General features: G+C 34.6%; 2 protein-coding genes, 1 long non-coding RNA gene and 2 pseudogenes across 6 annotated transcripts; all 5 read right to left on the bottom strand.

The window, feature by feature from the left end:
• Positions 1 to 5,393: 5,393 nt before the first annotated feature.
• Positions 5,394 to 9,425, bottom strand: LOC124634623 (facilitated trehalose transporter Tret1-2 homolog). Of its 4 annotated transcripts, none has more exons than XM_047170274.1 (5): positions 9,057 to 9,425; positions 8,157 to 8,412; positions 7,653 to 7,830; positions 7,081 to 7,222; positions 5,394 to 6,784 (listed from the first exon to the last, which is right to left on the bottom strand). In XM_047170274.1, the coding sequence occupies exons 3-5, from the start codon at positions 7,743 to 7,745 to the stop codon at positions 5,487 to 5,489; spliced, it is 1,533 nt and encodes a 510-aa protein (XP_047026230.1). In that variant the 5' UTR covers positions 7,746 to 7,830; positions 8,157 to 8,412; positions 9,057 to 9,425; the 3' UTR covers positions 5,394 to 5,486. The 4 variants fall into 4 exon arrangements, with proteins under 4 accessions (XP_047026230.1, XP_047026233.1, XP_047026231.1 ...); XM_047170277.1 differs by having other exon boundaries at positions 7,653 to 7,827; XM_047170275.1 differs by lacking the exon at positions 9,057 to 9,425 and adding an exon at positions 8,632 to 8,647.
• A 2,694-nt stretch (positions 9,426 to 12,119) lies between these two features.
• Positions 12,120 to 13,938, bottom strand: LOC124634691 (annotated as a pseudogene).
• Positions 13,939 to 15,391: 1,453 nt separating this feature from the next.
• LOC124634690 (facilitated trehalose transporter Tret1-2 homolog) lies at positions 15,392 to 17,458 on the bottom strand. Its single transcript, XM_047170350.1, has 3 exons — positions 17,366 to 17,458; positions 17,066 to 17,207; positions 15,392 to 16,823 (listed from the first exon to the last, which is right to left on the bottom strand). Exons 1-3 carry the CDS (start codon positions 17,456 to 17,458, stop codon positions 15,529 to 15,531), a joined length of 1,530 nt encoding a protein of 509 aa, XP_047026306.1. The 3' UTR covers positions 15,392 to 15,528.
• A 2,508-nt stretch (positions 17,459 to 19,966) lies between these two features.
• LOC124634689 lies at positions 19,967 to 21,691 on the bottom strand (annotated as a pseudogene).
• A 611-nt stretch (positions 21,692 to 22,302) lies between these two features.
• LOC124634495 lies at positions 22,303 to 22,984 on the bottom strand. Its single transcript, XR_006984875.1, has 2 exons — positions 22,797 to 22,984; positions 22,303 to 22,530 (listed from the first exon to the last, which is right to left on the bottom strand). It is a non-coding gene; the product is annotated as an uncharacterized LOC124634495 (long non-coding RNA).
• Between the last annotated feature and the right edge of the window lie 2,226 nt (positions 22,985 to 25,210).

Below are 25,210 nucleotides of genomic sequence, written 5' to 3'. Positions count from 1 at the left end.
TGAGAGGGTATTGGTGACATATATTTTTTTAATCGTATTCTTTGCAAAAAAAAATATCAGAATTTTCAGGTATGTCGCGATAGTGAAGTGTCTTGGGCAAGGGTATGTATATCAAGTATTTAATGTCACTAAAGTGTTTGGAGCTAAACTACTTATTTGGAACTTAATCCTGTACTATTTTCGGGTAAGATTACACAGGCGACATACACTTAAAAACACGGGCGAACTATCTTTGGGTATATCTTCAATTATTTGTTCACTTCAAATATTTATACAGAACGTACACAGTAGCTCAGCTACTGCGTCAATAGTTTGTTGTCAATTATCCATCATTTATTTAATGTGACAATAAGTTCAATAGAAATTATATATTATCATACCTACGGTTTCGGTTAGTTAGGGGTTTACACCTACGATTAAAACAGAATTAGGTACTTCTACAAACCACAAAACCACTGGTACAATGAAGACTTGAAGTAATTCGCTGCCCTCCACGGAAACTGCAAAGGAAATAAGTTTATTCAAGTACAATTTGCATTTTATTCTCTTCCAGTTTACTTTTTGTCGCGTAACAAACTAACTAACCCGGAGTTGTTGAGCAAATGCACTGAAATTGCCTCTTGCCTATTATTTCAACTAATTGTATCTCCCTAAGAGGCAATGTGGCAAATTACTGGGACCAGCTGTTGTTTCAATTGACCCCATTTCATTCTACGGTTATAATCTAATGTCACTATGGAATTTCCTTTTACAGAACATTATCACTAAGCCTGTTCGAATGACTTACGCCTTAAAATATTTAGGTTAAAAAATATTGCTGCTTATGAGATCTCGAGGCAAAATAATTATTCCAAAGACTACCATACACTACTACTACATAATAGTTACCAAGAATTTACACCTACAAAGCAATAAACACTACTGATGATCTGCTTGGTTACCTGGTAGTCACCTGGTGATATGCACGTGCCACTAAAATCCATTGATTTTTCTAAATACACATTACAGGTTAATGGTTACTTTGTAATTCAACTAACGCTCTAAAGTCTGTTAATCATTATGGATCTATAGAATAATTATGAACCGCTACGTAAACAAATAACTTTAGCGGAACCATGACCTCATCTTTGCGGAGGTCGACCAAAGTATCTGTTCCCTCCTAATTTGTGGAACGAACGGTAGGCGTGCCGAAACAATTCAGCCACAAATATATTCAACAAGACTGCGCTGCAAATAGCTGCACACCACAAATAAATAAATAGAACTATAATTAGGACATCGCATGTAGTTTGCGAACGGCCTAAATTATTAAGTTACCACGCCAACATATAATTTCAGTCATAAAGAAAAATATTTGAACACTGAATAATCTACCTAAATAGTATATGAGCTTCCTCAATCTAAATAAGGATGTAATTTATTTACCAGCCAAAAGGATTTTTGATTCAATTATACCTAATTTCTAGACCTAAAAGGTACTATCAATCAGTCAAGGAAGCCATTTATTTGAAAAGATTTTGCTCTAATCAAAATTAAAATACTGTTTTGGTATAGCGACGAAACTTATAAAAAAATCTATGTTTGCGTAACTATTAATACAAATCAGTGGCATGCAAACATAGACATACCAAATAATACGCAATAATCTTTATTGAATCGAAAACCTATCAAATGTAAGAATAGACAAGTCCATCCTGGGTATACTTTTTTGTTCGGAGAACATTCTCAAAATGGCCAAAACTATTTTGGTATAGTAATATAAGTAAGCTTGCCTATTATAAGTACATATTAATGGATATAAATATAGCTGATGTTTACAAAATATAGTTCTTTAGTTGGGTTTTCATCAGTAAATTCATTCATTACATATATGTTTTTATCCAATCCACTATAGTGTACCGCAGACCGCGGCACAGCGGTGGTTTTCTGTGGGTCAGTGATACAAGTTTCACAGATAAATATCGCTGAGAATCACTGTATTAAATTATAATGTATACCAGAAATATTAATTCAATTTTATTTGTTTGGGAAAACAAATAGTATCACAAAACTTTAAACTTCATATAGGTTAAAAAACTTATAGTTGATCAAAAAGGATTCCAAGAGAAAAATTTCGCCGTAGCCCATTATTGCCGTTGTCAGTTTATTTACCTCTGCAAACGTGTGACTTATAAATTTATGTAGGCGCTGCTTAATTTTCGTCCAGCTTCATACAAAACTATCCTTTTCTTTTCTCCCCTATATCACTAAAATTATTGCAGCTATTTTCCTGTTCCTGTTTTATCTTCTATTTTCCAACTTCAAAAAGAAATTGAAATTTGCTCAACATCACCTAGCAACGTCTCTATTAAAAGTTAGTACGCTCACATTAGCGTTATAACAAACTTTTCAAGTCTGTAGATAAAGACTAAAACCGAATCCGTCTCATTAGGGGCTTTCATGAAGATGCATTGTGTTGCACGTCGAGTTCATCAACGCTGACTGCATTATACCCTCGCAGTTTGCAATCAGATCATAATAGGTATGTCGTACCATATCGCGGATTTTGCTCACTTGATGAACTACTCGATTTTTTTCATGATATTTCTGTCTATTGGCCTCTTCTTGATTTAGTTCGGGCAGTAAAATTTTAATAAATAATTTCTCGATGTAGACAATCTAAACATGCGACTACTTCATGAAATGTTTTTTTTCATCGTACCTTGAATAGGAAAGTTAATTTCCGGGAGAAGACAATGTGCGAGTACATGTTTTATTCACCCGTGTGATAAAAAATCTATACAACTTACAAACAATATATTGAAATGTAAGTAGATCACACTGAAAAACTGAATGATTGTATCGGCTTCGCACAACTGAACCTTGAAAATCAATACTAAGATGACAATAGCAGGATACCGACATAAAGACTATACAAGAGGTATAATGTTTATTTCTATTGCTACGGAACCACGGAAAAGAGTCTAGAGACTATACATGGAGTAAGGAAAGATGAGCGGAGATACAATATGCAGCTAATAGTAGTCAAATATGTAGTCAAATACGTACAGTGAGTTCGTTGAGACATTTGTCAACGATTTTTGGTATTGCAAAAAAATGGTTGGATCCAAAGAAGGCATATAAGGGCGGAGACAGTAACGGTCCTCGTCTACCAAACACCCGCATTTTGGTGCGCTACTTTCTCATGAAAATTTCCGAATCTCCGCTAGTCATTTTGTTCTTCATGGTGTTACACAATTCTCAAACAACGCTTGTCAATGACGCAGGTGACCTATAAGTGTTCCTTTTTAATGACCACTTGTGCGTACTTAGGTACTTATTGGAAAAAAGTAGTCGTATCAGGGTTATTTTGTAAATAATTTGCTTATTTTGTATAGCTGGCAAACAATACCAGCGTAGGTATGTGTCAATAAACCGTTAGATACGCTTCAATGGCATTTTATACAATGTTAGACGATAAATATGACTTTGTTTATCTTTTTGGTTGGTTCAATAAATTATTAAATAGAACCAAGGCCTTATTATTTCTCTTATCTAGGTGCAGAAAGTAGTTCCATCGGGAAGCGGGTAAAGTCTGAAGCTAGTTGAAAGTATTGTATTTTCCAGTACCCTTGCACCTGCGATCTATTTATACCTACGAGGAATATTATTTCCTCAGCGCATAATAATGAATTATTCTTTAGTCGGAAATGATTTATTTTATTTGTAGTTGTGAGCTATTTAATTTGTTTCAATATTTATTTATTAAGTATTATATGTTTTCAATTAATTTTATTATTGTTTAACAATGCTTTCCTGAACTAGCACTAACAAGAAACATATTAATTGATTACAGTTTTCGCTATGTATATTTAAGCTCCTGAGGGTTTTCTAGAAAATTAAAAACTTCTTTTTCCAATATCAGTGTTTTGACCGGGTCATGGAATTTTTATATGAACTCTCGTACATAATTTCCTCTATCTGTCAGCATATAATATACCTACCTAGTGTATGTAATATAGTTAATTGGTACCCAAAATTCACAAGGTATGTATTTTAAAAATTCCGCTGATTTCGTCTTTTCGTAAATTAAAGTCGGCTCGCTGATTGGCCCAGATAAGAAAACTTTTTTGGCTGAAAGTGAAGCTAATCATTCAAGATTAGCGATGGCGCTGAAATGTGGCGGGAAAAGGCCTTAATATCAACGTAATAGTTTACCTCTGACGTCAACATTTTATGTAAATAGTAGGCGATAAGTATTAAGTGGGTTTTGAAAGGTATAGAAAAATATAAGTAATCTAGTACAGCTGTTGTATTTATCAATTACGTACTTATTACCTTTGCAAATACAGTTAATAATAATTTCATTATACCCTGTTATACTGAATCGTTTGAGATTAAAATACTGATAGGATTACACGCTACGTGCAATTTTGATAACAAAGTCACGCGAAACTGTGACTAACGTGAAATTTTCTTTACAATTAGTAATCTTTTGTGCTTTTGGTCCCGTGTTCAATGTCCCATTTTCAAGATTTTTTTAAAGAAAAATGTTAGTCAAACGACTCGAATGGATATCTCTGGAAGGCACTAGAACACCCTTTAACGTTACCTAAAACTAGGGCTGAAGATATAGAACAATCTCAAAAGATCTTTTTAAGACCGTTTCTCCACAGATCTCCGAATAAAAGACAAACAACGTTCCCGCGCAAAGAGGAGTCAACTGAACAGTCGACCGCTTGGCAACTGTCACATTCTATTTATGTACTATTCCCATTTCATTTCTAACTGTTTTCTTTAACCGTTTGTTGCACTTCCTGAATTCTCTGCGATAATACTAAAACGAATACAATTTTCATAAATAAAGCCAAAAAACGACTGCAATAATACTGCAATATTTGCTTAAAGAACCATAAATATTAAATTAAAATAATTTCGACTATAAACAAATCGTATCAAAGTACTTTGAAAGACAAAGATGCAGTTGAGTATTTAGCGTCAGTGAATCTCGGAATTTCGGTCATTGCTCAGTCGACCCGCGCGACAAGGGGTAGCGGGGCAAAAGGTACTTAATTGTGGCTTTGGTGAATCGGTTATCTTCACTGTACTTCAACTTAAAAGTCTGGCTCAGTCCCAGCTTGACCTATTTACCGGAGGGACGAAACTTCGCCAGAGTTTATTGGATAACTCAAAATTGTTGAAACAGTCGGAACAGTCATTTAAACAACGTCACTAACATTAATCTGGATTAAATGTAGTTATCTATCAGAGTTATGCACTGAATGTTGAATAAAAATGTTCATAAATATTAATAATATCAATTAAAAACAATCCCGAAACTCATAACACGTGAAAACACATTTCTCTCAAATTGAATCAACTTTAATAAACATGGGAAATAACAACGACAAAGAAACATTGTAAACAACTTTAATTATCCTTAAATTACATTCTATTATTTACACAGTAAATGCCATTAAATATAATTACGAAAACATAAAAATCTTCTAACGTTTCTGAGTGTTATAATTATCCGGTTTCTCATTAATAAACGCTTTACTGGCATCCTCTTCCATTTCATGCGACTCTTTGAAATAATTCTCAATTTCTTGCAGAGTTTTATCTTTCGTCTCTGGCAAATATTTGTACAAAATAAATGCAAAAATGGAAGCTGATATACCATAGAACAAGAAGGCTCCATGTAGTGCAAGCGCTTTGAATATATGCGGAGAAAGTTTTAGTACAGTCGCCATTAATAGTTCAGAAAACAATGTAAGTATGAGCAATGAAGAACTCTTATATCTCAGAAATATTAGTTCACCGAAGATAGTGGACGGCATTATCATCGGACCACAAGTAATGGCAACTGAAAACGACGTTAACAGCACGATAGAAACTATTTTATTTTCTACTATGACGTTCAAACTAATGAGATACAAATACAGGGATATTAAAAATAAGAAAAATATACCTAAAGCTGATGAAGATAACAACAATGTTCTTCTATTTATTAACTTTGATAAAACACAACCGATTTGCATGCCGAGTATTGTCACGGCGTCTAAAATGAGCATACCGGTATATGCTGCAGACTCACTACTAGTTATTGCACTAATCAAATCTACAGCGTACATAGAACATACTAATTTTCCCGAAAAATGATATAAAGACATAACACCCATAGAAAGTAAAAGTGGTTGATAAAAACCCTTAGCAGACACTGTTTCTTTGATGATTAGAAGTCTATACCACGAAGTTGTTTTTACTCGCGCAGCACGTTTTCTTAGATATTCTTTTTGAGATTTTATGAGACTTTCGAGTTCATCTTCCGATTCTTTGTGATGTCCTTTCAGCCAGTGATGTGCTTTCGCGCATTCCTCAAAGCGTCCCTTCATAGCTAGCCATGATGGTGACTCGGGCATAATAATCGCCGTCAAGGAATACAGACAGCATACAAAAGCAATTATAGCGATGTTCCTCCAGTGGCTAAAGGTTCCAGTCACGTTTGCAATCCATACACCCCAAAAGAAAATCGACGATTCTATCATCATAAACACGCCTCTATATCTAGGTGAGGAGTATTCCACGATTATAACGATGAGGACTGTCATGTTACTGGCGAGTGTTACACCTTGTAGTATTTCGCTGACCAAAAGATGCGTTGGATTCGTACTGCAGTAAAAAACTATGAAGCTGACTAGTGTCAACACTGTTACTATTAAGAACGGTATCTTCCTTCCGATGTACTGAGTGAGTATTGGCAGGATGATAACCCACGGCATTGAACAGTAGCCCAGAATGGATGCTGAAAGAAAATAAAAAATACTGTAAGGCCAGTTTCTTAAATTTAATGTGAGAACCAGTGACTTTATTAGAATCATTTAAAGACTAAACTGATCAAGTTGTATGTTAATTTAATTATTTGAATCTATCTATCTATATAAATAAAAATGAACTGTTGTTCGTTAGTCTGATTAAAACTCGAGAACGGCTGGGCCGATTGAGCTGATTTTGGTTTTAAAATGTTTGTAGAGGTCCAGGGAAGGTTTGAACGATACGAAGTTTGCGGGATCAGCTAGTTAGAAATAAAAAGATTATTACATAACCAAGATGCCATGTCCTCTGTCAGGGGATCAGATGAAGAATTTGCTTCTTTCCGCAGCTGTGGTATGAAGACTGTTGGTGCCCCGAAACATAGACCCAGGACGAAATATATCGAAGTGCATACCGTACATACGTATAGCTGAAAAACAAGAAAAAACTAGATTATTATAGGTAAAGCTATTTTTTTTTAACCATGGAACATTTTATATTTGTGTCTGCTACTCCTTCTCTCTCACGTGATATTTATTTACTCATAAATGTACACTAAATAATATAATATATATAATGTACTATTTGTAAACTCAATTGGTTATTTTTGGCTGCTAAATTTTTCTGTGCTTGAGATTGATTGCAAATAATATCACCAACATTTTACCTACATGACATACATCCAGATGCAGCAAATCCAAAATTCACACCATTTATACCTGCATTCTTGTATTTCTCACAGTCACAATTAGTTATATTAATATTAAGTATGTATCTACATTTTCTGTGTGACACAGTGGTAGATATTATCATCAACAACAGGTAAATATGAATGGTATGCAAATAAAATGTTAACCAACCTGTCTTAAGAATGGTTGCCATAAAAATCTCCTGTGTTCCAGACATTCTTCGTGATCGAAATGTTCGGCGCCAGTTCTACTGTCTTGCTCCATACCGAATGCCTTTCAGGTTTTACATGAAAACTCGTTCTTTCTGTAGCATGCATTTAAATGAGCTTCAGCAATCACGAAGTGACTTCTGAAAATAACACCATGCATAAATTAATGTTTTTTTAACTGTATTTAGGTAGGGTATTTTTCGTTTTGTTTAATTGCACGAATATCTAGTAACAGCAGGTAATCAATTTTACAAGACACTCGTTTTTTTTGAAAAAAGAGGGTAACGTTACGACGAGCTCACAAGCTAAACGCTAAACGTTAATTTATTTAAGACGGTAATCTTATCACTGACATTATGAGCAAAGAGTATTACGATAAGGTCAAAGTTCACAGTCTAATACACCGTCACGTCTACAAAAACATAACCTAATCAAACATTTAAAACAAAACACGATCTACTCTCACCATTTTATTTCACTTTATTCCACAACAATGTATCTGATCACACACACTAATAACGTCATATTTATTATTTTTTAATTAAATTCACTTTACGAAGGTACGGTTCGATCGATGTCTTTATTGCAGTTGCACTGAATCGGATAGCTCGCACTAATTAGGATGCAAACACATTGCAACGACGCCGGTGTTTGACGAAGTGCGAGCGTCTGCATATTGCAAATGCATCGTAGCAAAAATAAATCGTTTTATCAGCGTTTTACTGGAACAAATAAGTCATATTTAATTAGATATTACATTGTCTCTGTAAATCGATTTTTTATGTAACGTATTTCGCTAATTAAAATTTACAAATAAACCTACAAATGTTTTTTTTTTAATACTTTTAATTCCCAATCTAAGCAATTCATCCACATGGGTTCTTCGCGGTTTTTAGAAGCCCTTAATAAGATTTAGCAATATTTGTAACTTTTAAACGTACCTAACACAGGTTCACAATGAAATCACACCTTTATTCTCACGGGCATTCGAGTAAGACACTCTAAATCATTGTTATGAATTGATCCGTCTGGTCGGTCAGACTTCTGCACAATCACATAAAAGTACGTATAAAACGACTATATACCTAGAAATACCTTTACATTTTTTCTATATAATTACTCAGAAACAAACGCTCATTGTGACTAAGGCATTAATAAACATCCCTAATTATGTCCAATTAGTAAGTACTTTTATGTATTAGTCTTTTATCTTCTAATTACTGAACAAACAAATATTAACAAAAATACTAGGTACATTATACAATGTAATTAACATTTGAGATAGGAACAATTATTTACTAGTAATAATTATTATTAATGCACGTAGATACGAATTATATTTCATTTATTGAAGTAAAGTCCTTACCTGTTTACCGGCGTTTCGTTCAAATAATTTCTGCTGCGACATGTAAACACTGTGGAAACATGCTGCTTATTTCCCGGAAATTATACCTAACGTCAGTGCTGAACTGGCGATAGAGCAAAATATCGAAGTTATTCAAACACGTTTGATTTAAACACCACTTTCCGCACTTGTGTTAAAAATCCCAGTTTATATATAAACGGGGTCAACAACATGTACTATGTAGGTACATTAATTTATGAGTAACGTTTTACGATAAGACGCGATATAAAAATATTCCGTAAAAATATTGAATAGGCGTCTGTTTTATTCAATCACTGCGTGCTTTATTAATGCCAGTTAATCAAAGACAGCGAAGGTATTTACGAAGTGGACGCCAACGTAAGAATCTTGAGCTATTTTTCGATTTCGCATGGGCTCATAATATCTATTTTTATACGTAACTGTTAGATATTCTACGCATGTGCGAATGTTTGAAATTATTACTATCACTCTATGGCTGTGGTTATAAATACGTGATTAAAGCAACTGAACATATAAAATGTTCATTTGTTTATACCTAAGTGATAGGCGATGCCACATGGTTCAATAGATGAATGAAACCATTGTAAAACTACACGTACAGTACCTGTTAGATTCTTACGCACTTTCCGTACAAAAATAGTATTGTTGGATATTGTCAGGTGGTGTTCGTATATTCAAAAGTAATCCTAACATATTATTTTGAAGTAATTTTGAGAACTTCTATAGGAATTAGCAGCTTTTTCACAATGGCAGATTTTTCGAGCAGAAAAACCGAGAAACTGAAGGTACCAAAATGACTTTAAAATCCGGGCAATAGATTTTTGCCACTCTTAATGTGTCGCGCGTATTTGCTCAGTTTTGCTACGCACGATAAAAATCAATCAGTGTGAAAGTGTTGTGACTTACACTGTCGTATTTTTATAAGTACTTTTAGCAATACATAAATACTTACATACAAAATGAAATAATTTCGTTTAGCAATTCGCGCATTAAAAGAGTCCGTTTTTCTTCGAGACAAATGTGACACTTTGTAATTTTTGTTAAGCCTTTCTAGATAAATGAGCTATCTTCCTAAAATAAGTGAGTTTAATCAAGCAAATGAATTCTTCAGATTTATGGTATTACCCTACCAGCAAACTGCAGACTTTTTAATCGGCCGACAGTTTGGTGCTTGGTACGTATGGAAGTGCACACGTAACAACGATTTGAACGGTATCACTAAAAACTTAAATTGAATTCACGATTTTCTTAAAAAAATATTTTTACAACCGTCGGGCCAACTGCCAGCTAACTGTAAGTCTTCAGTGTGCTAGACATAGTAGGTATAGATAGTTCTACGGTCATTCCTAGTTTATTAGCCGATTCCTAACTTACCCTTAAAGTTTGTCAGACGACGTGAACCATGCAAATTACCGCACGAAGATAAACGCCAGGTACCCATGATTTGTTGATGTAGCTAACATGCAAGGCACGGATGTTTGAATGCGAGAAACGGTAATCAACTTACATCAGTGGAAACATCTCTTTATCTGAGAGGAATGTGATTGTAGTTGGTTCGTTTAGTTTATACTTGGTGTAATAATTTTATTTGACGACAAGCCGTTTTCCCGCGGTTTCACCCGCGTCCCGTGGTAACTACTGCCCGTACCGGGATAAAATATAGCCTATGTTACTCGTGGATAATGTAGCTTTTGAATGGTGAAAGAATTTTTAAAAACGGTCCAGTAGTTTTTGAGCATATTCATTACAACCAAACAAACAAACAAAGTTTTCCTCTTTATAATATTAGTATAGATTAAAGGATAGTATCTATTAGAGGAGTCCTAATATGATACAACCAATTAGATGAACATTTTATAAGTTACTTTAGGGTTTCGTTATATTTAAATTTTCAATAATTTTAGAATAACAATTAGACAACTGCAAGAACCATTACATTTTTATAAGAAAAATTCACTTTTGCTTATATATAATGAAAAAGAAGGTCACCATCTAACAGCAGAAGTTTGCTATAAAATATTGATACATCTCCATTAATAATGTAGCATAGAACACAAAACATGTTTTCTCTGAATCTCAGCTGCAAATAAGCACTCTGTTTGAGAGCTTATAAGATTTCCCGAGTTAAACCTCGAATTCTCGGTCGAACCCTTTCAACCAATGGTGTGACGCCGCACATTTTTCAAAATGCCCAGTCATCGCTAACCGGGAAGGTGACTAAGAACAAACAATGTATTTGAGGAATATTCCCAAATAAAAACAGGATAAAACCTTTTGTTTATTCAATGGAAAAACGCTTCCGTTACATTTGAAATCCATTTGATCAGACGAAGTACTTGCTTTAATCATGTTTATTTCTAGTTTCTTGCGTTATATTACTATTATTATCAACCGTGAGTATCACCACAAATCATTGTCTTCCAAGTTAACGTAAGTGTACAAAATGATTTTAAGTGGGTAGTAGTGGTAGGTGGTCTAAGTACTAGTCCTTTGAAAACAGGCATGATGTTACATACTATATATATCTAAGCCTACATACTTGCAATACTATACATCTTAAAAAAATATTATTAGCTACTAAAGGCGCCCTAAGTGTAATTTCCCTAATTGATAGTTAAATTTCCCTAATACTGCAATTGAAAACAATAAAACCGGCCAATGTATTTATGCAAATGTTTATGTAGGGTAGTTTCTGTTCATACAAACTTGTTACCTACCATGGGTATTGCGAATACTCGGTTATATAAAGCCGTATATCGGCTCTGAAGAGAAAAAAGAACTGAACCGTATTTATACCTACAACAAATATTACATGCAATACACTATACTGCGTTTTTAAACTGAAAACTTCGAGGAAGGGTTTGTTGTGGTTTTATCGGAGCACAAACGGATTAATAAATAGGTTCACAAATTTTTGTCAATTGCATAAGTACTTAATTCTCGCCATACTTTTTGTCTTCACGGAAGATGGTGCAAGCCACTTGTGCTCGAAATTTAGAGGGCGTCTACTGTCGGGTAAAAAAAAACAACATATATTTCTTACTATTTGAGACCACTTTTATCATTAATAAACGCTTTGCTGGCATTCTCTTCAATTTCAAGCGAGTCTTTGAAATAATTCTCAATTTCTTGCAGAGTTTTATCTTTCGTTTCTGGTAAATATTTGTACAAAATAAATGCAAAAATGGAAGCTGATGTACCATAGAACAAGAAGGCTCCGTGTAGTGTAAGTGCTTTGAATATGTGAGGAGAGAGTTTTAGTACAGACGCCATTAATAGTTCAGAAAACAATGTAAGTATGAGCAACGAAGAACTCTTATACCTCAGAAATATTAGTTCACCGAAGATAGTGGACGGCATTATCATCGGACCACAAGTAATGGCAATTGAAAAGGATGTTAACAGCACAATAGAAACTATTTTATTTTCTATTATGACATTCAAACTGCTAAAGCTGATGAAGATAACAACAATGTTCTTCTATTGACTAACTTTGATAAAACACAACCGATTTGCATGCCGAGTATTGTCACGGCGTCTAAAATGAGCATTCCCGTATATGATGCAGACTCATTAGCAGTTATGGAACTGAGCAAATCTACAGCGTACATAGTACATACTAATTTTCCTGAAAAATGATATAATGACATAACACACATAGAAAGTAAAAGTGGTTGATAAAAACCCTTAGCAAATACTGTTTCTTTGATGATTAGAAGTCTATACCACGAAGTTGCTTTTACTCGCGCAGCACGTTTCCTTAGATATTCTTTTTGAGATTTTATGAGACTTTCAAGTTCGACTTCCGATTCTTTATGATGTCCATTAAGCCAGCGATGCGCTTTGGCGCATTCCTCAAAGCGCCCGTTCATAGCTAACCACGATGGTGACTCGGGCATAATGATCGCCGTCAAGGAAAACAGACAGCATACAAAAGCAATTATAGCGATATTCCTCCAGTGACTAAAGGTTCCAGTCACGTTTGCAATCCATACACCCCAATAGAAAATCGAGGTTTCAATCATCATAAACATTCCCCTATGTCTAGGTGAGGAGTATTCTACGATTATAACAATGAGGACTGTCATGTTACTGGCGAGTGTTACCCCTTGAAATACTTCACTGATCAAAAGATGCATCGGACTCGTACTGCAGTAGAAAACTATGAAGCTGATTAGTGTCACCACTGTTACTATTAAGAACGGTATCTTCCTTCCAATGTACTGAGTGAGGATTGGCAGAATGACTGCCCATGGTATTGAGAAGTAACCCAAAACGGATGCTGAAACAAAAACAAAATTTCCGTTAGACCAGAGCCTTTGCATGACATGGTAAAAACATAGAATAAATAACCTGTTTGAATATGTTGACAAATTATTTGAATACTTATTTTATTTAAATTAAAACATGAGAATTATTACACAACCATGATGCCATGTCGTCCGTCAAAGGTTCAGATGTAGAATTTGCTTCTTTCCTCAATTGTGGTACGTAGACTGTCGGCGCCCCGAAACATAGGCCCAGCACGAAATATAATGCCGAGCATACCGTGCATACGTATAGCTGAAAAAGAAATGGTTCTTTAATGCCAGAATTTACTCGTATTTTCCTTAGAGTCATTATGTTATGCTTTTGGATACACTATCATGCTCTAATGTCTATTATGTAAAGCTGCTTAGCTTCCACATCCCTTAAGCATAGGTACATCTAATACCATATTTATCGTTTAGTCTCCTGGATTGTAAAACAGTGAAACTGCAGAATCTTTACCAACCTGTCTCAAGAATGGTTTCCACGATTTCCTGTGTTCCAAATATTCTTCGTGATGGAAAGTATCGCCTACCCTGATGTCCTGATCCATACCTAACGAGATCTACGTTAAAACTACCGCAAAAAAGTGTCTTCAAATTATAGAAAAGGAAAATACTCTTATTTCGGTTTAGTTTTTATCGGTTTTATGGTCTAATTGAATTAATAAATGAGATGCAAACATTGTAATTATGTAATCTACACAAGCTGTGTGTGCGTAAGTATCACGATGTTTTTTTAATGCTGTCTGATTGTAGGCCTATTTGTTTTTCGATTAAGTAATTTTATATGTATATGTATACCCATTTAATCTCTGAAGTATATATTTTTGTAGGTTACTCAATCTGCCTTTCAGCCATCCTAAATGTTCTTTCTGATGTTCAATATGTTCGTTCATATTCATTGGATAGTTGAGTTATGCAAAACTGGCATACCTACAAACTGTTGAACAGTTTAACTAAATTCTGTATGATGCTTTCATCAAATTATCATTTCCTAGATTCACACTTAATTCTTAAGCTGTCTATTTTGTTTAAGAGAGTCTTATCGTAGGAGGTACCTAAAAGTAAGAAAAACCCCTTTGTAATGAAATTTAAAGCATGGGTAACGCTGCAAAGAGCTGCTAGGTTAATTTTGGTTTTTTGCTATTCAAATTATTGCCTATAACAGATAAGATATTAAACATGAACTTGCGTTTACGGAATATGGTCTTTTTACTCATTATGGTCTTATTCTACAATCCTGCCATAATTTAGCGTTAAGTATCCACCAGTACAAATTAAATAAACCCAAACACGAGGTGCTTTATACTGTCAAGGAGTTCTGTCCAATCTCGCCGGCTCCATTATCAGATCATCTACAAATCATTTGGAAAACATGTCATAAGCATATATCAAGATTTTGAACAAACCACTTGATCAGTCGAAAGACTTGTTTTTATGTTTATTTCTTGTTTGCTGCACAAATTCAATCAACCGTAGGTAAGTATGATTTATTTTTTTATAATATGTAGTCTCAAAAATAATAAAACACCGAATGGGAACAGGACTAGAAAAACTTGATCAAACATTTTTTTCTGTTCTTGTGTAAGTTCGATAGTAAGACAGACATGCCGACAATCGTTTCAGCCAATAACTTAATAGCTAAGCACCGCAAATCACACCTAAAATGACCCTCGTTAGACGTTTGGATCAGGCGTTTGATGCAGAAAATTATATCTCTGGACATGGCACACATAGCCAGAAGCAAGTTTCTCTCAGAGCTGAGAAATTTTTGAGATGCTTCGTTGATGAAATTTAATAACAGAGCTGGGTGACGAAATGAAACTAAACATTCAGTAATTAACTGCAAAGATACATATATTAGAAACATAGAACACTGGCAATGCTAATAGTAAAAAACCAAAAAGCATGACGTAGATACGATAATTTAAATGGTTGTTATACTAGTTTTTTTGTAGATACAGAAAATTAAAGAACGCACTATCCACACAAATAAATGTAACACTCCACATGTTCTTATTCTTCGGCGCTTTGGTAAAAACCAAAACCGATAGTTTAGGTAAAAATAACATTCTCTCTAGCTATATTGACTTTCACACAATCATTCTGCTGGGTCATTCAAGTAAAAGCATAAAAATATTCTAACATTTCTGAGCAATGTGATCATTAGTTTTTTCATTAATAAACATTTCATCCTCTTCAGTCTCATGCGACTCTTTGAAATAATTCTCAATTTCTTGCAGAGTTTTATCTTTCGTTTCTGGTAAATATCTGTACAAAATAAATGCAAAAATGGAAGCTGATGTACCATAGAACAAGAAGGCTCCGTGTAGTGTAAGTGCTTTGAATATGTGAGGTGAGAGTTTCAGCACGGTTGCCATTAATAGTTCAGAAAACAATGTGATGATGAGCAACGAAGAACATTTATATCTCAGAAATATTAGTTCACCGAAGATAATAGTTGGCATTATCATAGGACCGCAAGTAATGGCAACTGAAAATGATGTTAACAGAACTATGGAAATAATTTCATTTTCTTCTATGAATTTTAAACTAATTAGATACAGATAAAGAGACATAAAAAACAAGAAAAATATACCTATGACTGATGAAGACAACAACAATGTTCTTCTATTGACTAACTTTGATAAAACACAACCGATTTGCATGCCGAGTATTGTCACGGCATCTAAAATGAGCATTCCGGTATATGCTGCAGACTCACTAGCAGTAATGGAACTAATCAAATCTACAGCGTACATGGTACACACTAATTTCCCAGAAAAATGGTACAAAGATACAAGACTCAGTGAAAGCAAAAGTGGTTGATAAAAACCCTTAGCAGACATGGTCTCTTTAATAATTCGATATCTACTATACCACGAAGTTGTTTTTAAACGTTCAGCACATTTTTTTCGATATTCTTTTTGAGATTTTATGAGACTTTCAAGTTCATCTTCCGATTCTTTGTGATGTCCTTTTAGCCAGCGATGCGCTTTGGCGCATTCCTCAAAGCGCCCGTTCATAGCTAACCACGATGGTGACTCGGGCATAATGATCGCGGTCAAGGAATACAGACAGCACACAAAAGCAATTATAGCGATGTTCCTCCAGTGACTAAAGGTTCCAGTCACGTTTGCAATCCACACTCCCCAATAGAAAATCGAGGATTCTATCGTCAGAAACACCCCCCTATGTCTAGGTGAGGAGTATTCCACGATTATAACGATGAGGACTGTCATGTTACTGGCAAGTGTAACACCTTGTAGTATTTCGCTGATCAAAAGATGCATCGGACTCGTACTGCAGTAGAAAACTATGAAGCTGACAAATGTCACCATTGTTACTATTAAGAATGGTATCTTCCTTCCAATATGCTGAGCGAGTATTGGCAGGATAATCACCCATGGTATTGAACAGTAACCCAGAACGGATGCTGAAATGAAAAATATAGCTTCCATTAGAACCGTGCCTTGAAATGTCAGAAACAATGAACTCGTCATGTATTTACTTAAAATCTTCCCAGCTTTCCCCCAAACGATGGTGGGTCAGCTTCTAGCCTAAACTGTTCCCCCGACCAGGGACCGATTATTGCTAACCCTATGCTCAATCGGTGCGGCTGTAACTAAGCCACGAGCTTTGTGTACTTATTTATATTAGAAACACGAAGATAATTACTTAACCATGATGCCATGTCTTCCGTTAAGGGTTCACTGGTAGAATTCGCGTTCTTCCTCAACTGTGGTATGAAGACTATCGGTGCGCCGAAACATAATCCCAACATAAAAAATATTGATGAGCATACTGTGCATACGTATAGCTGAAAAACAAACGGTTCTTTGTTACCAGGAAATGCAGATTTAAAATCCTATTTCACTTTGAACCATTGGAAAAATTTTCAGTACTTTAGATGTCTAGATGCTATAACAAGTAGAATACTATTAAAAACATGAATGAAACAAAGGAATGTTTACTAACCTGCCTCAAAAATGGTACCCAGAAAAATATCCTTTGTTCTGAACAGTCTACTTGATTGATTTGTTCGATACGTCCTGTGCTATTTTGCTTCATATTTAACAATGCCTTTTAAATTTTTTACCAAAGCCAACCTCGGAAATCAAAAGGCTACTTCTGCAAAATACACGATGAATACGTTTAGGTTTAAGTTGCGTTTAATTATTTAATCTACACAAATACGGTTATATACTAAGCTAACGTTAAAGTAGGTTTTAAGAACATAACTTTTGTTACTGTCTGTCTGTTTATTTGTTTTAATTATTTTGTAAACAGCTTAAAGTAAAAGTGAAAATCATTTATTGAAAGTGGGCTAATTAGATAGCACTTTTTGACGTCAATGATTACGAAGGACAGCACTCACAAAAATTCACCACTTTCAAGTGTTACGGCTGGAAAGAAGAAGCGGTGATGAACAAACTTTCCAGCAACACTGCTGTCTATTACAGTTTAATTATTGTATAGCAGCTGCATTAATAAAACAATCTTTACTGGCATATAAGTGATGTTATTAAGGTTCAATGTTTTTTTTTTTTAAGAGAAATGGTTTAGTATGCATGTAATAAGTATGAAAAAGTATATTAGAAATATAAAAAGCAGTTATAGAGAAAAAAAGTACTATTGAAAAACATATTCAAAACAGAATTCAAACTGCAGGTACATACACGAATTTCATTCGTGTATTTGGAGTAATCGGTTTTATTTTTTTGCATTTTTTTTTTGTCTACTTTTTGTTGCTCAGTGTCCTTGGGCCCAAAATCGACATAGGGTCTTGTATGTTATTCTCATTGTGTGAAGTTCTCATCAGAATGAGTAAAATAAGCACAAACATCGTCAGGAACAGGACTTATATTGATGTGTCATCATTTCAAGCCTTCACGGCTACAATTTAGCAAAATGCTTCCAAAAGTGGAATTTATTAATCATTATACAACTTAGGTAATCAACGACAAAAAACAACTTTAAACTGCTGTTGCTACAGATTGCTTCTATCCCAAAAGAACTACTGTTATTCTATTCAGTACTAATGTTAATCTGATATATAAGTTACGTTTCATTAAAATCGATTCAGCCTTACCAGCGTGATTAAGTAACGATTAGTCTAATTCACAAACACACTTATTTAAAGTATTAAATCAATAGCGTATGCCAGCGGCAGCACACGGTTCAAGAAGATACTACTTCCCGCACTTGGATAAAATATAGCCTATGTAAATTGGGAAGAGTGTAGTTTCCAACTGCAAAAGAGTTTTCAAATCGTATCAGTAGTTTCGGAGCTCTTGGGGTACAAACAATAAAATGTTTCCTCTTTATTATAAACAAGATAGATAATGATTTACCTCCATGTAATTGGTCTACGTAGCCCTTCATTAGGTAGGTATATTTGATTTATTTAAAAGGTTTAAATTCTTGCCTCCGTACCTCAAATTCTGTAAAAAGTGCGTGATAACACAATTAAACACGTATTGACAATTATTAATTGACTACTACGATTAAGATACATTTACTTACCTACTAATTGAACACTGGCAATGCTAATGATAAAAACAACTTTGTATCACGTGTAGAAAGACATTATACGTTTTTCTAGACGAATTGCTTAGCTAAAATGAAATCTGTAGTCATACACTTAAGGTAGCTATTTCTTTAAATGTGGTAGCGAGCCGAAAGGGATCCCTTGTAAGAGGGCCCCGTTGGTACTCTGTCCTTGTCTGCTGTCTTGCCAGCTCAAATTGAACGAATGTTTTTTTTTAGAAATGGTAGAAAGTTTTATAGATCATGATCATGATTTATCAAAAGATGATTCATAAACTTTGTAAGTACTTAAATATGTCTACTTAAGTATCTATAATTAATATCTTTAATCGATTCTTTGTATTTTAATAATAATTTATTTATTAATACTGAGGAAGAGTAAATTAAATCTAAGATGGTGGTTTTCTAATTTAGTTGATTGGTTTGGTTTTGTCATGTTTACTTTTTTAGAAAAGGACACAATACCAACGGAAGCCCTCTCGCTCGGTCTGATGTTTCACGTACGTGTACAAGTAAGGATGATAATTTAAAAGGCTGTAAAACTAGTTTTTCTCTAAATATACAAATTCGAAAACTAACTAGGTACCTACTCATTTAATTGCCTACATAGGTAATGTACTAGTGTACCATACAACTGGATGACATCATGTGTCGCATCGCTACATGCCTAAAGTTAGGCATATCCTGTGTTGCTCTACATGGCTGTCATTGTTGAACCTTTCAACAGTCTCGAAAACCATGGCCTGTTGTACTGCAGAAGTGCTGGCATAAAGGATATACCTATTCCGACGAGGTCTTTCCACCGTTGGCGTACTACCAGCTGTATTAGAGCCAGTATGATGTTGTTCCTTTATGATCTATTATGCAAGTCTTCTGATTTGGTGAATGTCGTAGATTTGGTGTCGTATGGTACTTGTTTTGTCGTATAACTAAACCAAACAGCTCCACCAAATAGCACATCTTAAATAAATTAAACGGCAGCAGTAAATGTACAATTTATTTAGTTTAGAAACAATAAATAAATAGTATTTACAATACAAATACCACATAATATCTATTAATTTTGACACCACAATTCCTTTATGTCTCTTTATTTTCCATTAAGTCTTTTGAAATCTCACCAACCTCTTTATATTCTTTGAAATAATTTTCTATTTCTAATAAAGTTTTATCTTTGCTTTCGGGAAGATATTTAAACAATAAAAACGCAAAAATAGACGCCGAAAGCCCATAAAAAAGGAATGCGCCATGCAATCCAAACATCTTAAAAATGTAGGGCGATATTTTTAAAACAGATGCCATCAATATTTCAGAAAATATGGCGAGCGTTGGAAGCGACGAGCTCCGATATCTCAGTGGCGTTAATTCTCCGTAAACAGAACAGGCTAATATCATGGGCCCACAGCTAAATATCATCGAAAATAAAGTCAACAACAGTAAAGAAATAATCTTATTCTCCGCTATTAAACATAAATTAATCAAGTACAAATAAAGTGAAATTAAAAACAAAAACATAATACCAATCGAAGATGATGAAAGCAATAACGTTCTTCTTTTAAGATACTTCGATAACAAGCACCCAATTAGCATACTGAATATTGTGACAGCTTCCAAAATAAGCATCCCCGTGTATGCCGTAGACTCGCTGTTTGTTATTCTCTTAATTAACTCTATGGAGTACATGCTACACACAAACTTTCCGGAGAAATTGTAAAGCGACATAACAGTCATTGACAGTAAAAGAGGCTTGTAAAATGCTTTTGTCCTTACTGTTTCTAAGATGTGTTTGAGTCGTCTCCCCGAAGCTTCTTTCCGTTTAGTCTTATATTCTTTCTGTGAGTTTATTAAGTTTTCGAGCTCGTTTTCAGAGTCTTTATCGTATCCTTTCAGCCAGTGATGGGATGCTGCACATTCCTCGTACCGACCATTCATTGCTAGCCAAGACGGAGACTCGGGCCATAGAAAGGCAGTTAAAGAAAATGTCGAGCATATGAAAGCCAAAATAGCAATATTCTTCCAGTGGCTGAAAGTCCCAGTTGCGTTGGCTATCCATACTCCACAAAAGAATATGGTTGATTTAACTGTCATAAATATACCGCGGTATCGCGGTGAGCTATATTCGGTGACAATAACAATCAGAAGTGTCATATTGCTGCCGACAAGCATGCCTTGCATTATTTCGCTAATTAGCAGAACAATAGTTGAAGTGCTGAAATAAAATACGACGTATCCAATTAGTGTATTAACACACAATATAATAAAGGGTACTTTTCTTCCGAACAGTTGAGTGAGTATTGGTAGAATCAGTATCCATGGCAACGCACTGTACCCGTGTATTGAAGCTGGAAAGGTTAAAATTCATATTTAAGTAATCGTTTTATCAAATTGAATTAAGTTTTAAATGCAATGAATATCGAGAAACTGTATTGCGATTACTTGCAATCGTTAATATTTTATTTAGTTTCAGTTTAACCAGTAATATTAATTCTACAGTTAAATCAGAAGTTATATTGAATGGATACACTGAAAGTAACACCGTATGAACCTACTGTATTCATGTGAAAATAAATACTTTGACTTTGGAGTTATTACGAATATTTACATACTAAGCCATGTAGCCATGTCTTCGCTGACGGCCTCCGTAGAGTTAGCATCTCTTCTTATCTGAGGTATAAACACGTTGGGGGCTCCATAACATAAGCCGAGCACAAAATATATCGTCCATACTCCGCCGACCACAAATAACTGAAACATATATATAACAAATAATTATACACGGATAATTTTACATGTACAGTAGAATCCGTTTATTATGACTCCGCTTATATTGACCAACCGTTTATTGAGACGTAAATTACACTACGAAGTTGAGAAGAAAAATGTATAAACATGTGTACTTATTGCATTTTATTTCTATTTTAACTCTCTTACGTTTTTGTCTTTTTAGGAGATTTTTTACTTTCCACGAAACGCTTTGAATGACGTTTTTGTTAAGTCCCATCGATGTCATTATAAACGGATTCAACTGTAGGTACTTCGGACTCTCCAAGATAAACATATATAAAAGACTATAAAAGAAATTCATGAAATACAAAAATCTCGGGATTTACTAGTACAATATTAGGGTAGACTGGGTACAGTTGTGCCAATTTTCGTTTGATCACCAATAATTTTGATATTTGACTAATTAGCTCGCAGAAAAGGAACTTGTATCGCAATTTGTACATTTGTGTACGTAAAAACACTCATATATTGTTCCTTAATACAATGTATTACTCATAAGATCAATTTAAAAAAAAATGGGAAAGTGTCACAACCGGCCACATACCAAGGGCGGTTGTGACATGCATAAACATATATCAAAATGGTCTATAATATCTTTTATTGTAGAAATGTTTAACATAATAAGCTTACAAACATAGTTTTAACAATCAACAAAACAACATTTGCTCTGTTCAAACTTGTAGCTGTAGAAAGGCTTGTAGCTTGAGCTACACGTACGAAATCCCTTGTTTCACTTCTTCATCGGCATCTTTTTATTTTTTGATATCACACTGCGCTCTTTCGGTCTTCCGCAAACGTATCCTGGACATCTAAAAGCAAAAAACAATAATATGAGATTTATTATATGTAAAGATATTCGTCACAACCGTACCCAAAAAAATTTACGAGTACACAACCGTACCCAACGCATCATTTTGAAAACAAAAAATCGCCATGATTTTGCCAAATACTTTACGTAAAAAGAAATCACTTGTTTAAATATTAATATTCAACTTTTAAAGAAAAAAATAACAAGATAATCTATCTGTATAAAAATAACAGTAATTAGGAAACGAAATCGAACAAAAATACTTACTTTTGATTGTTGAAAAGCAATGTGGGCTCCTGCTTACGTCAACGTCGTGCGCCGGCAAACGCAATACTGGGGAACGTGTTTAGGCTTGTGAGCCACGTCTTTCTCCCTCACAACCTCCCCCGTTTTACGTATAGTTTCGTTACAACTGCGACTGTCACTACCGTACCCTGGCACAACCGTACCCAGTTTACCCTATAGAAGTCTTAATTCAATAAAAATACTTAAATCTTGAGTTTTGATTATGAAAGTGTGAATTATGATGCTATTTATAACCTCGTTCCATTTTAATAGGCTCCTCAAGTCGGCACTGTTGTTAAACAATATTCCACAAATAGAAACACTAAGGAGTTTGTTGTTGTTTCTTGGCAATTATAAAATATCACTTATTTAATATTTACAACTTGAAAATAATTAATGTTATATTTTACTGAGTTAAAGTGTAATTAACTTATTGTGTTGCCTAACCTTTGGCTAGTTATGGATATTCGAACAGTAATTCTTGAATAGGAATACAATTTGTGACACAAGTATACTATAACAGGAGAAAACAACATATACGCGAATAAATATTTCTGAATTTTTAACCCTTGCAGCATTGAAATAGAGTTCAAACTACAACAACGCATTCTAGGTGAATTGTGACTAGTATATTAATGTACATGTGTCTACAAGTGGTATCCATCGAGTCCATGGCGAACAAAATGACTGGAGGAGATGTCATAACGGAAAATGTCCCAAGAAAGTAGCGCGCCCATATGCGGGTGTCCGGGGGACGAGGAACGTTAGTGTCTCCGCCCTTGTACACCTTTGAAACCCGCCCATTTTTTGTAATACTAAAAATCGTTAACAGATGTCTTGCAGTACCCGAACGCCTTGTTAGTACCCTCGTAACTTTGGTCTTTGCTCATGCACACCGTACTTATTTGACCTAGAAGAAGACACTTGATCTATCTGACCTAAAGCATCTCCGCTCATCTTTCCTTACTCTGTGATAGTATCCGTCGAGTTGGTCAACTAAACTACTGAAGCACTTACGTCAAAAGGCTAAAGCCGACATGTCCCGACATTGTACTCGTGTGAACTGATCCACGTTTAGATTTTTTAAACGTACGATACAATGGAAAAGGATAATTGTATGGAAAGTTTTAGAAGATTGCTTAGATCTAAGGTAACTATTATTTTGTAGCGACATTATTCTGTTTATTAGGGGACGCAATGATGTAATTAGCTATTATTTTTTTCCACAAAATCAAATAATATTGATATCTTTTATTTCTCATAAAAAATAATTTCTTTCAATTAGAAGCCCTGTCCAATGCCCTACTGAATGGCAGTGCATCTAACAATTGTCGCCGGGGAGCAGTCAACGCCTCGAGCAGTGACGAACCGTTGGGAGAGGCGTTATATAGGTACCTATAGTCCAGCAGAAGACATCTTTCGTATGAAACGATTAAAATGCCCTGCCTCATCTCGTGATCATCTTTCTAAATAAAATCGGAACATATCCATTTCACCAATCCGACTCAAGCATCGTGGTGATAAGAACTCATTCCTCCTCTTTATGAGACGAGGCTACATTATGCCGTACAGTGGGACAATAATAAGATGATGATTATTATAGTACCTGTCTGAAAAATGGTTTGCATGTAATTTTCACTTCCTTAAGTTCTTCAGTTTTAACTTCACTATAACTACTTGAAGACATTGTACGGGTCGCCATTTGCCTTTTACCGTTATTCTGTTGACTGACAAATATTTGCCTAAAACAAAACAAGTAGCGCAACTTACAGATAGGAAACCAGTTTAAATACGAATAAATAGATTAAATACTATGAAATAGATAATAATGTAATTTAGAATAAATAATAAAAGAGACATTGACTCCCTTTGAAAAAAAAAAATTTTTTTTATATAAACGTATAACTTTTCTCCACGGTTTTCTCCACCAGCCTCCAAAAGAACCACTTCTCGCACCTGGATAAAAAACAGCCCCTGTACTTTCTCCGGCTCTCTGTACATACATTTAAATCGGTTTAAGTTTTGGCGTGAAAGCGCGACAGACAGACAGACAGACAGACAGAGATATTTTATCATACATGAGTAACGATTGTAGACGTTACGAGCAAGAAGTTCTCTAGCACTGACTTAATAACATAATTAATTAACTAATATAAATTCTGAGCAGACCGATTAATTGTAATGTTGTACAATAATCATCTTAATTACTGTTTAATTAGACGTAGATAATAAACATTATATGATATGAATACATATAAACAACACTCACAACTTACCACGCAATAGTTTCTTGTTTAAGTGTTCAAAAATGTTAGGAATTGCCGATGTTATTTTATAAAATCTTTCGACGTTTCTAGAAAAAGTAGATTTATTTGAAGGCCATTTGCTCATTCAGT

The sequence above is a fragment of the Helicoverpa zea genome, chromosome 11, assembly GCF_022581195.2.
Source record: "Helicoverpa zea isolate HzStark_Cry1AcR chromosome 11, ilHelZeax1.1, whole genome shotgun sequence".
Classification (NCBI taxonomy): Eukaryota; Metazoa; Arthropoda; class Insecta; order Lepidoptera; family Noctuidae; genus Helicoverpa; species Helicoverpa zea.
Note: the sequence above shows the minus strand (reverse complement) of the source record. Positions and strands in the feature narration are given on the sequence as shown.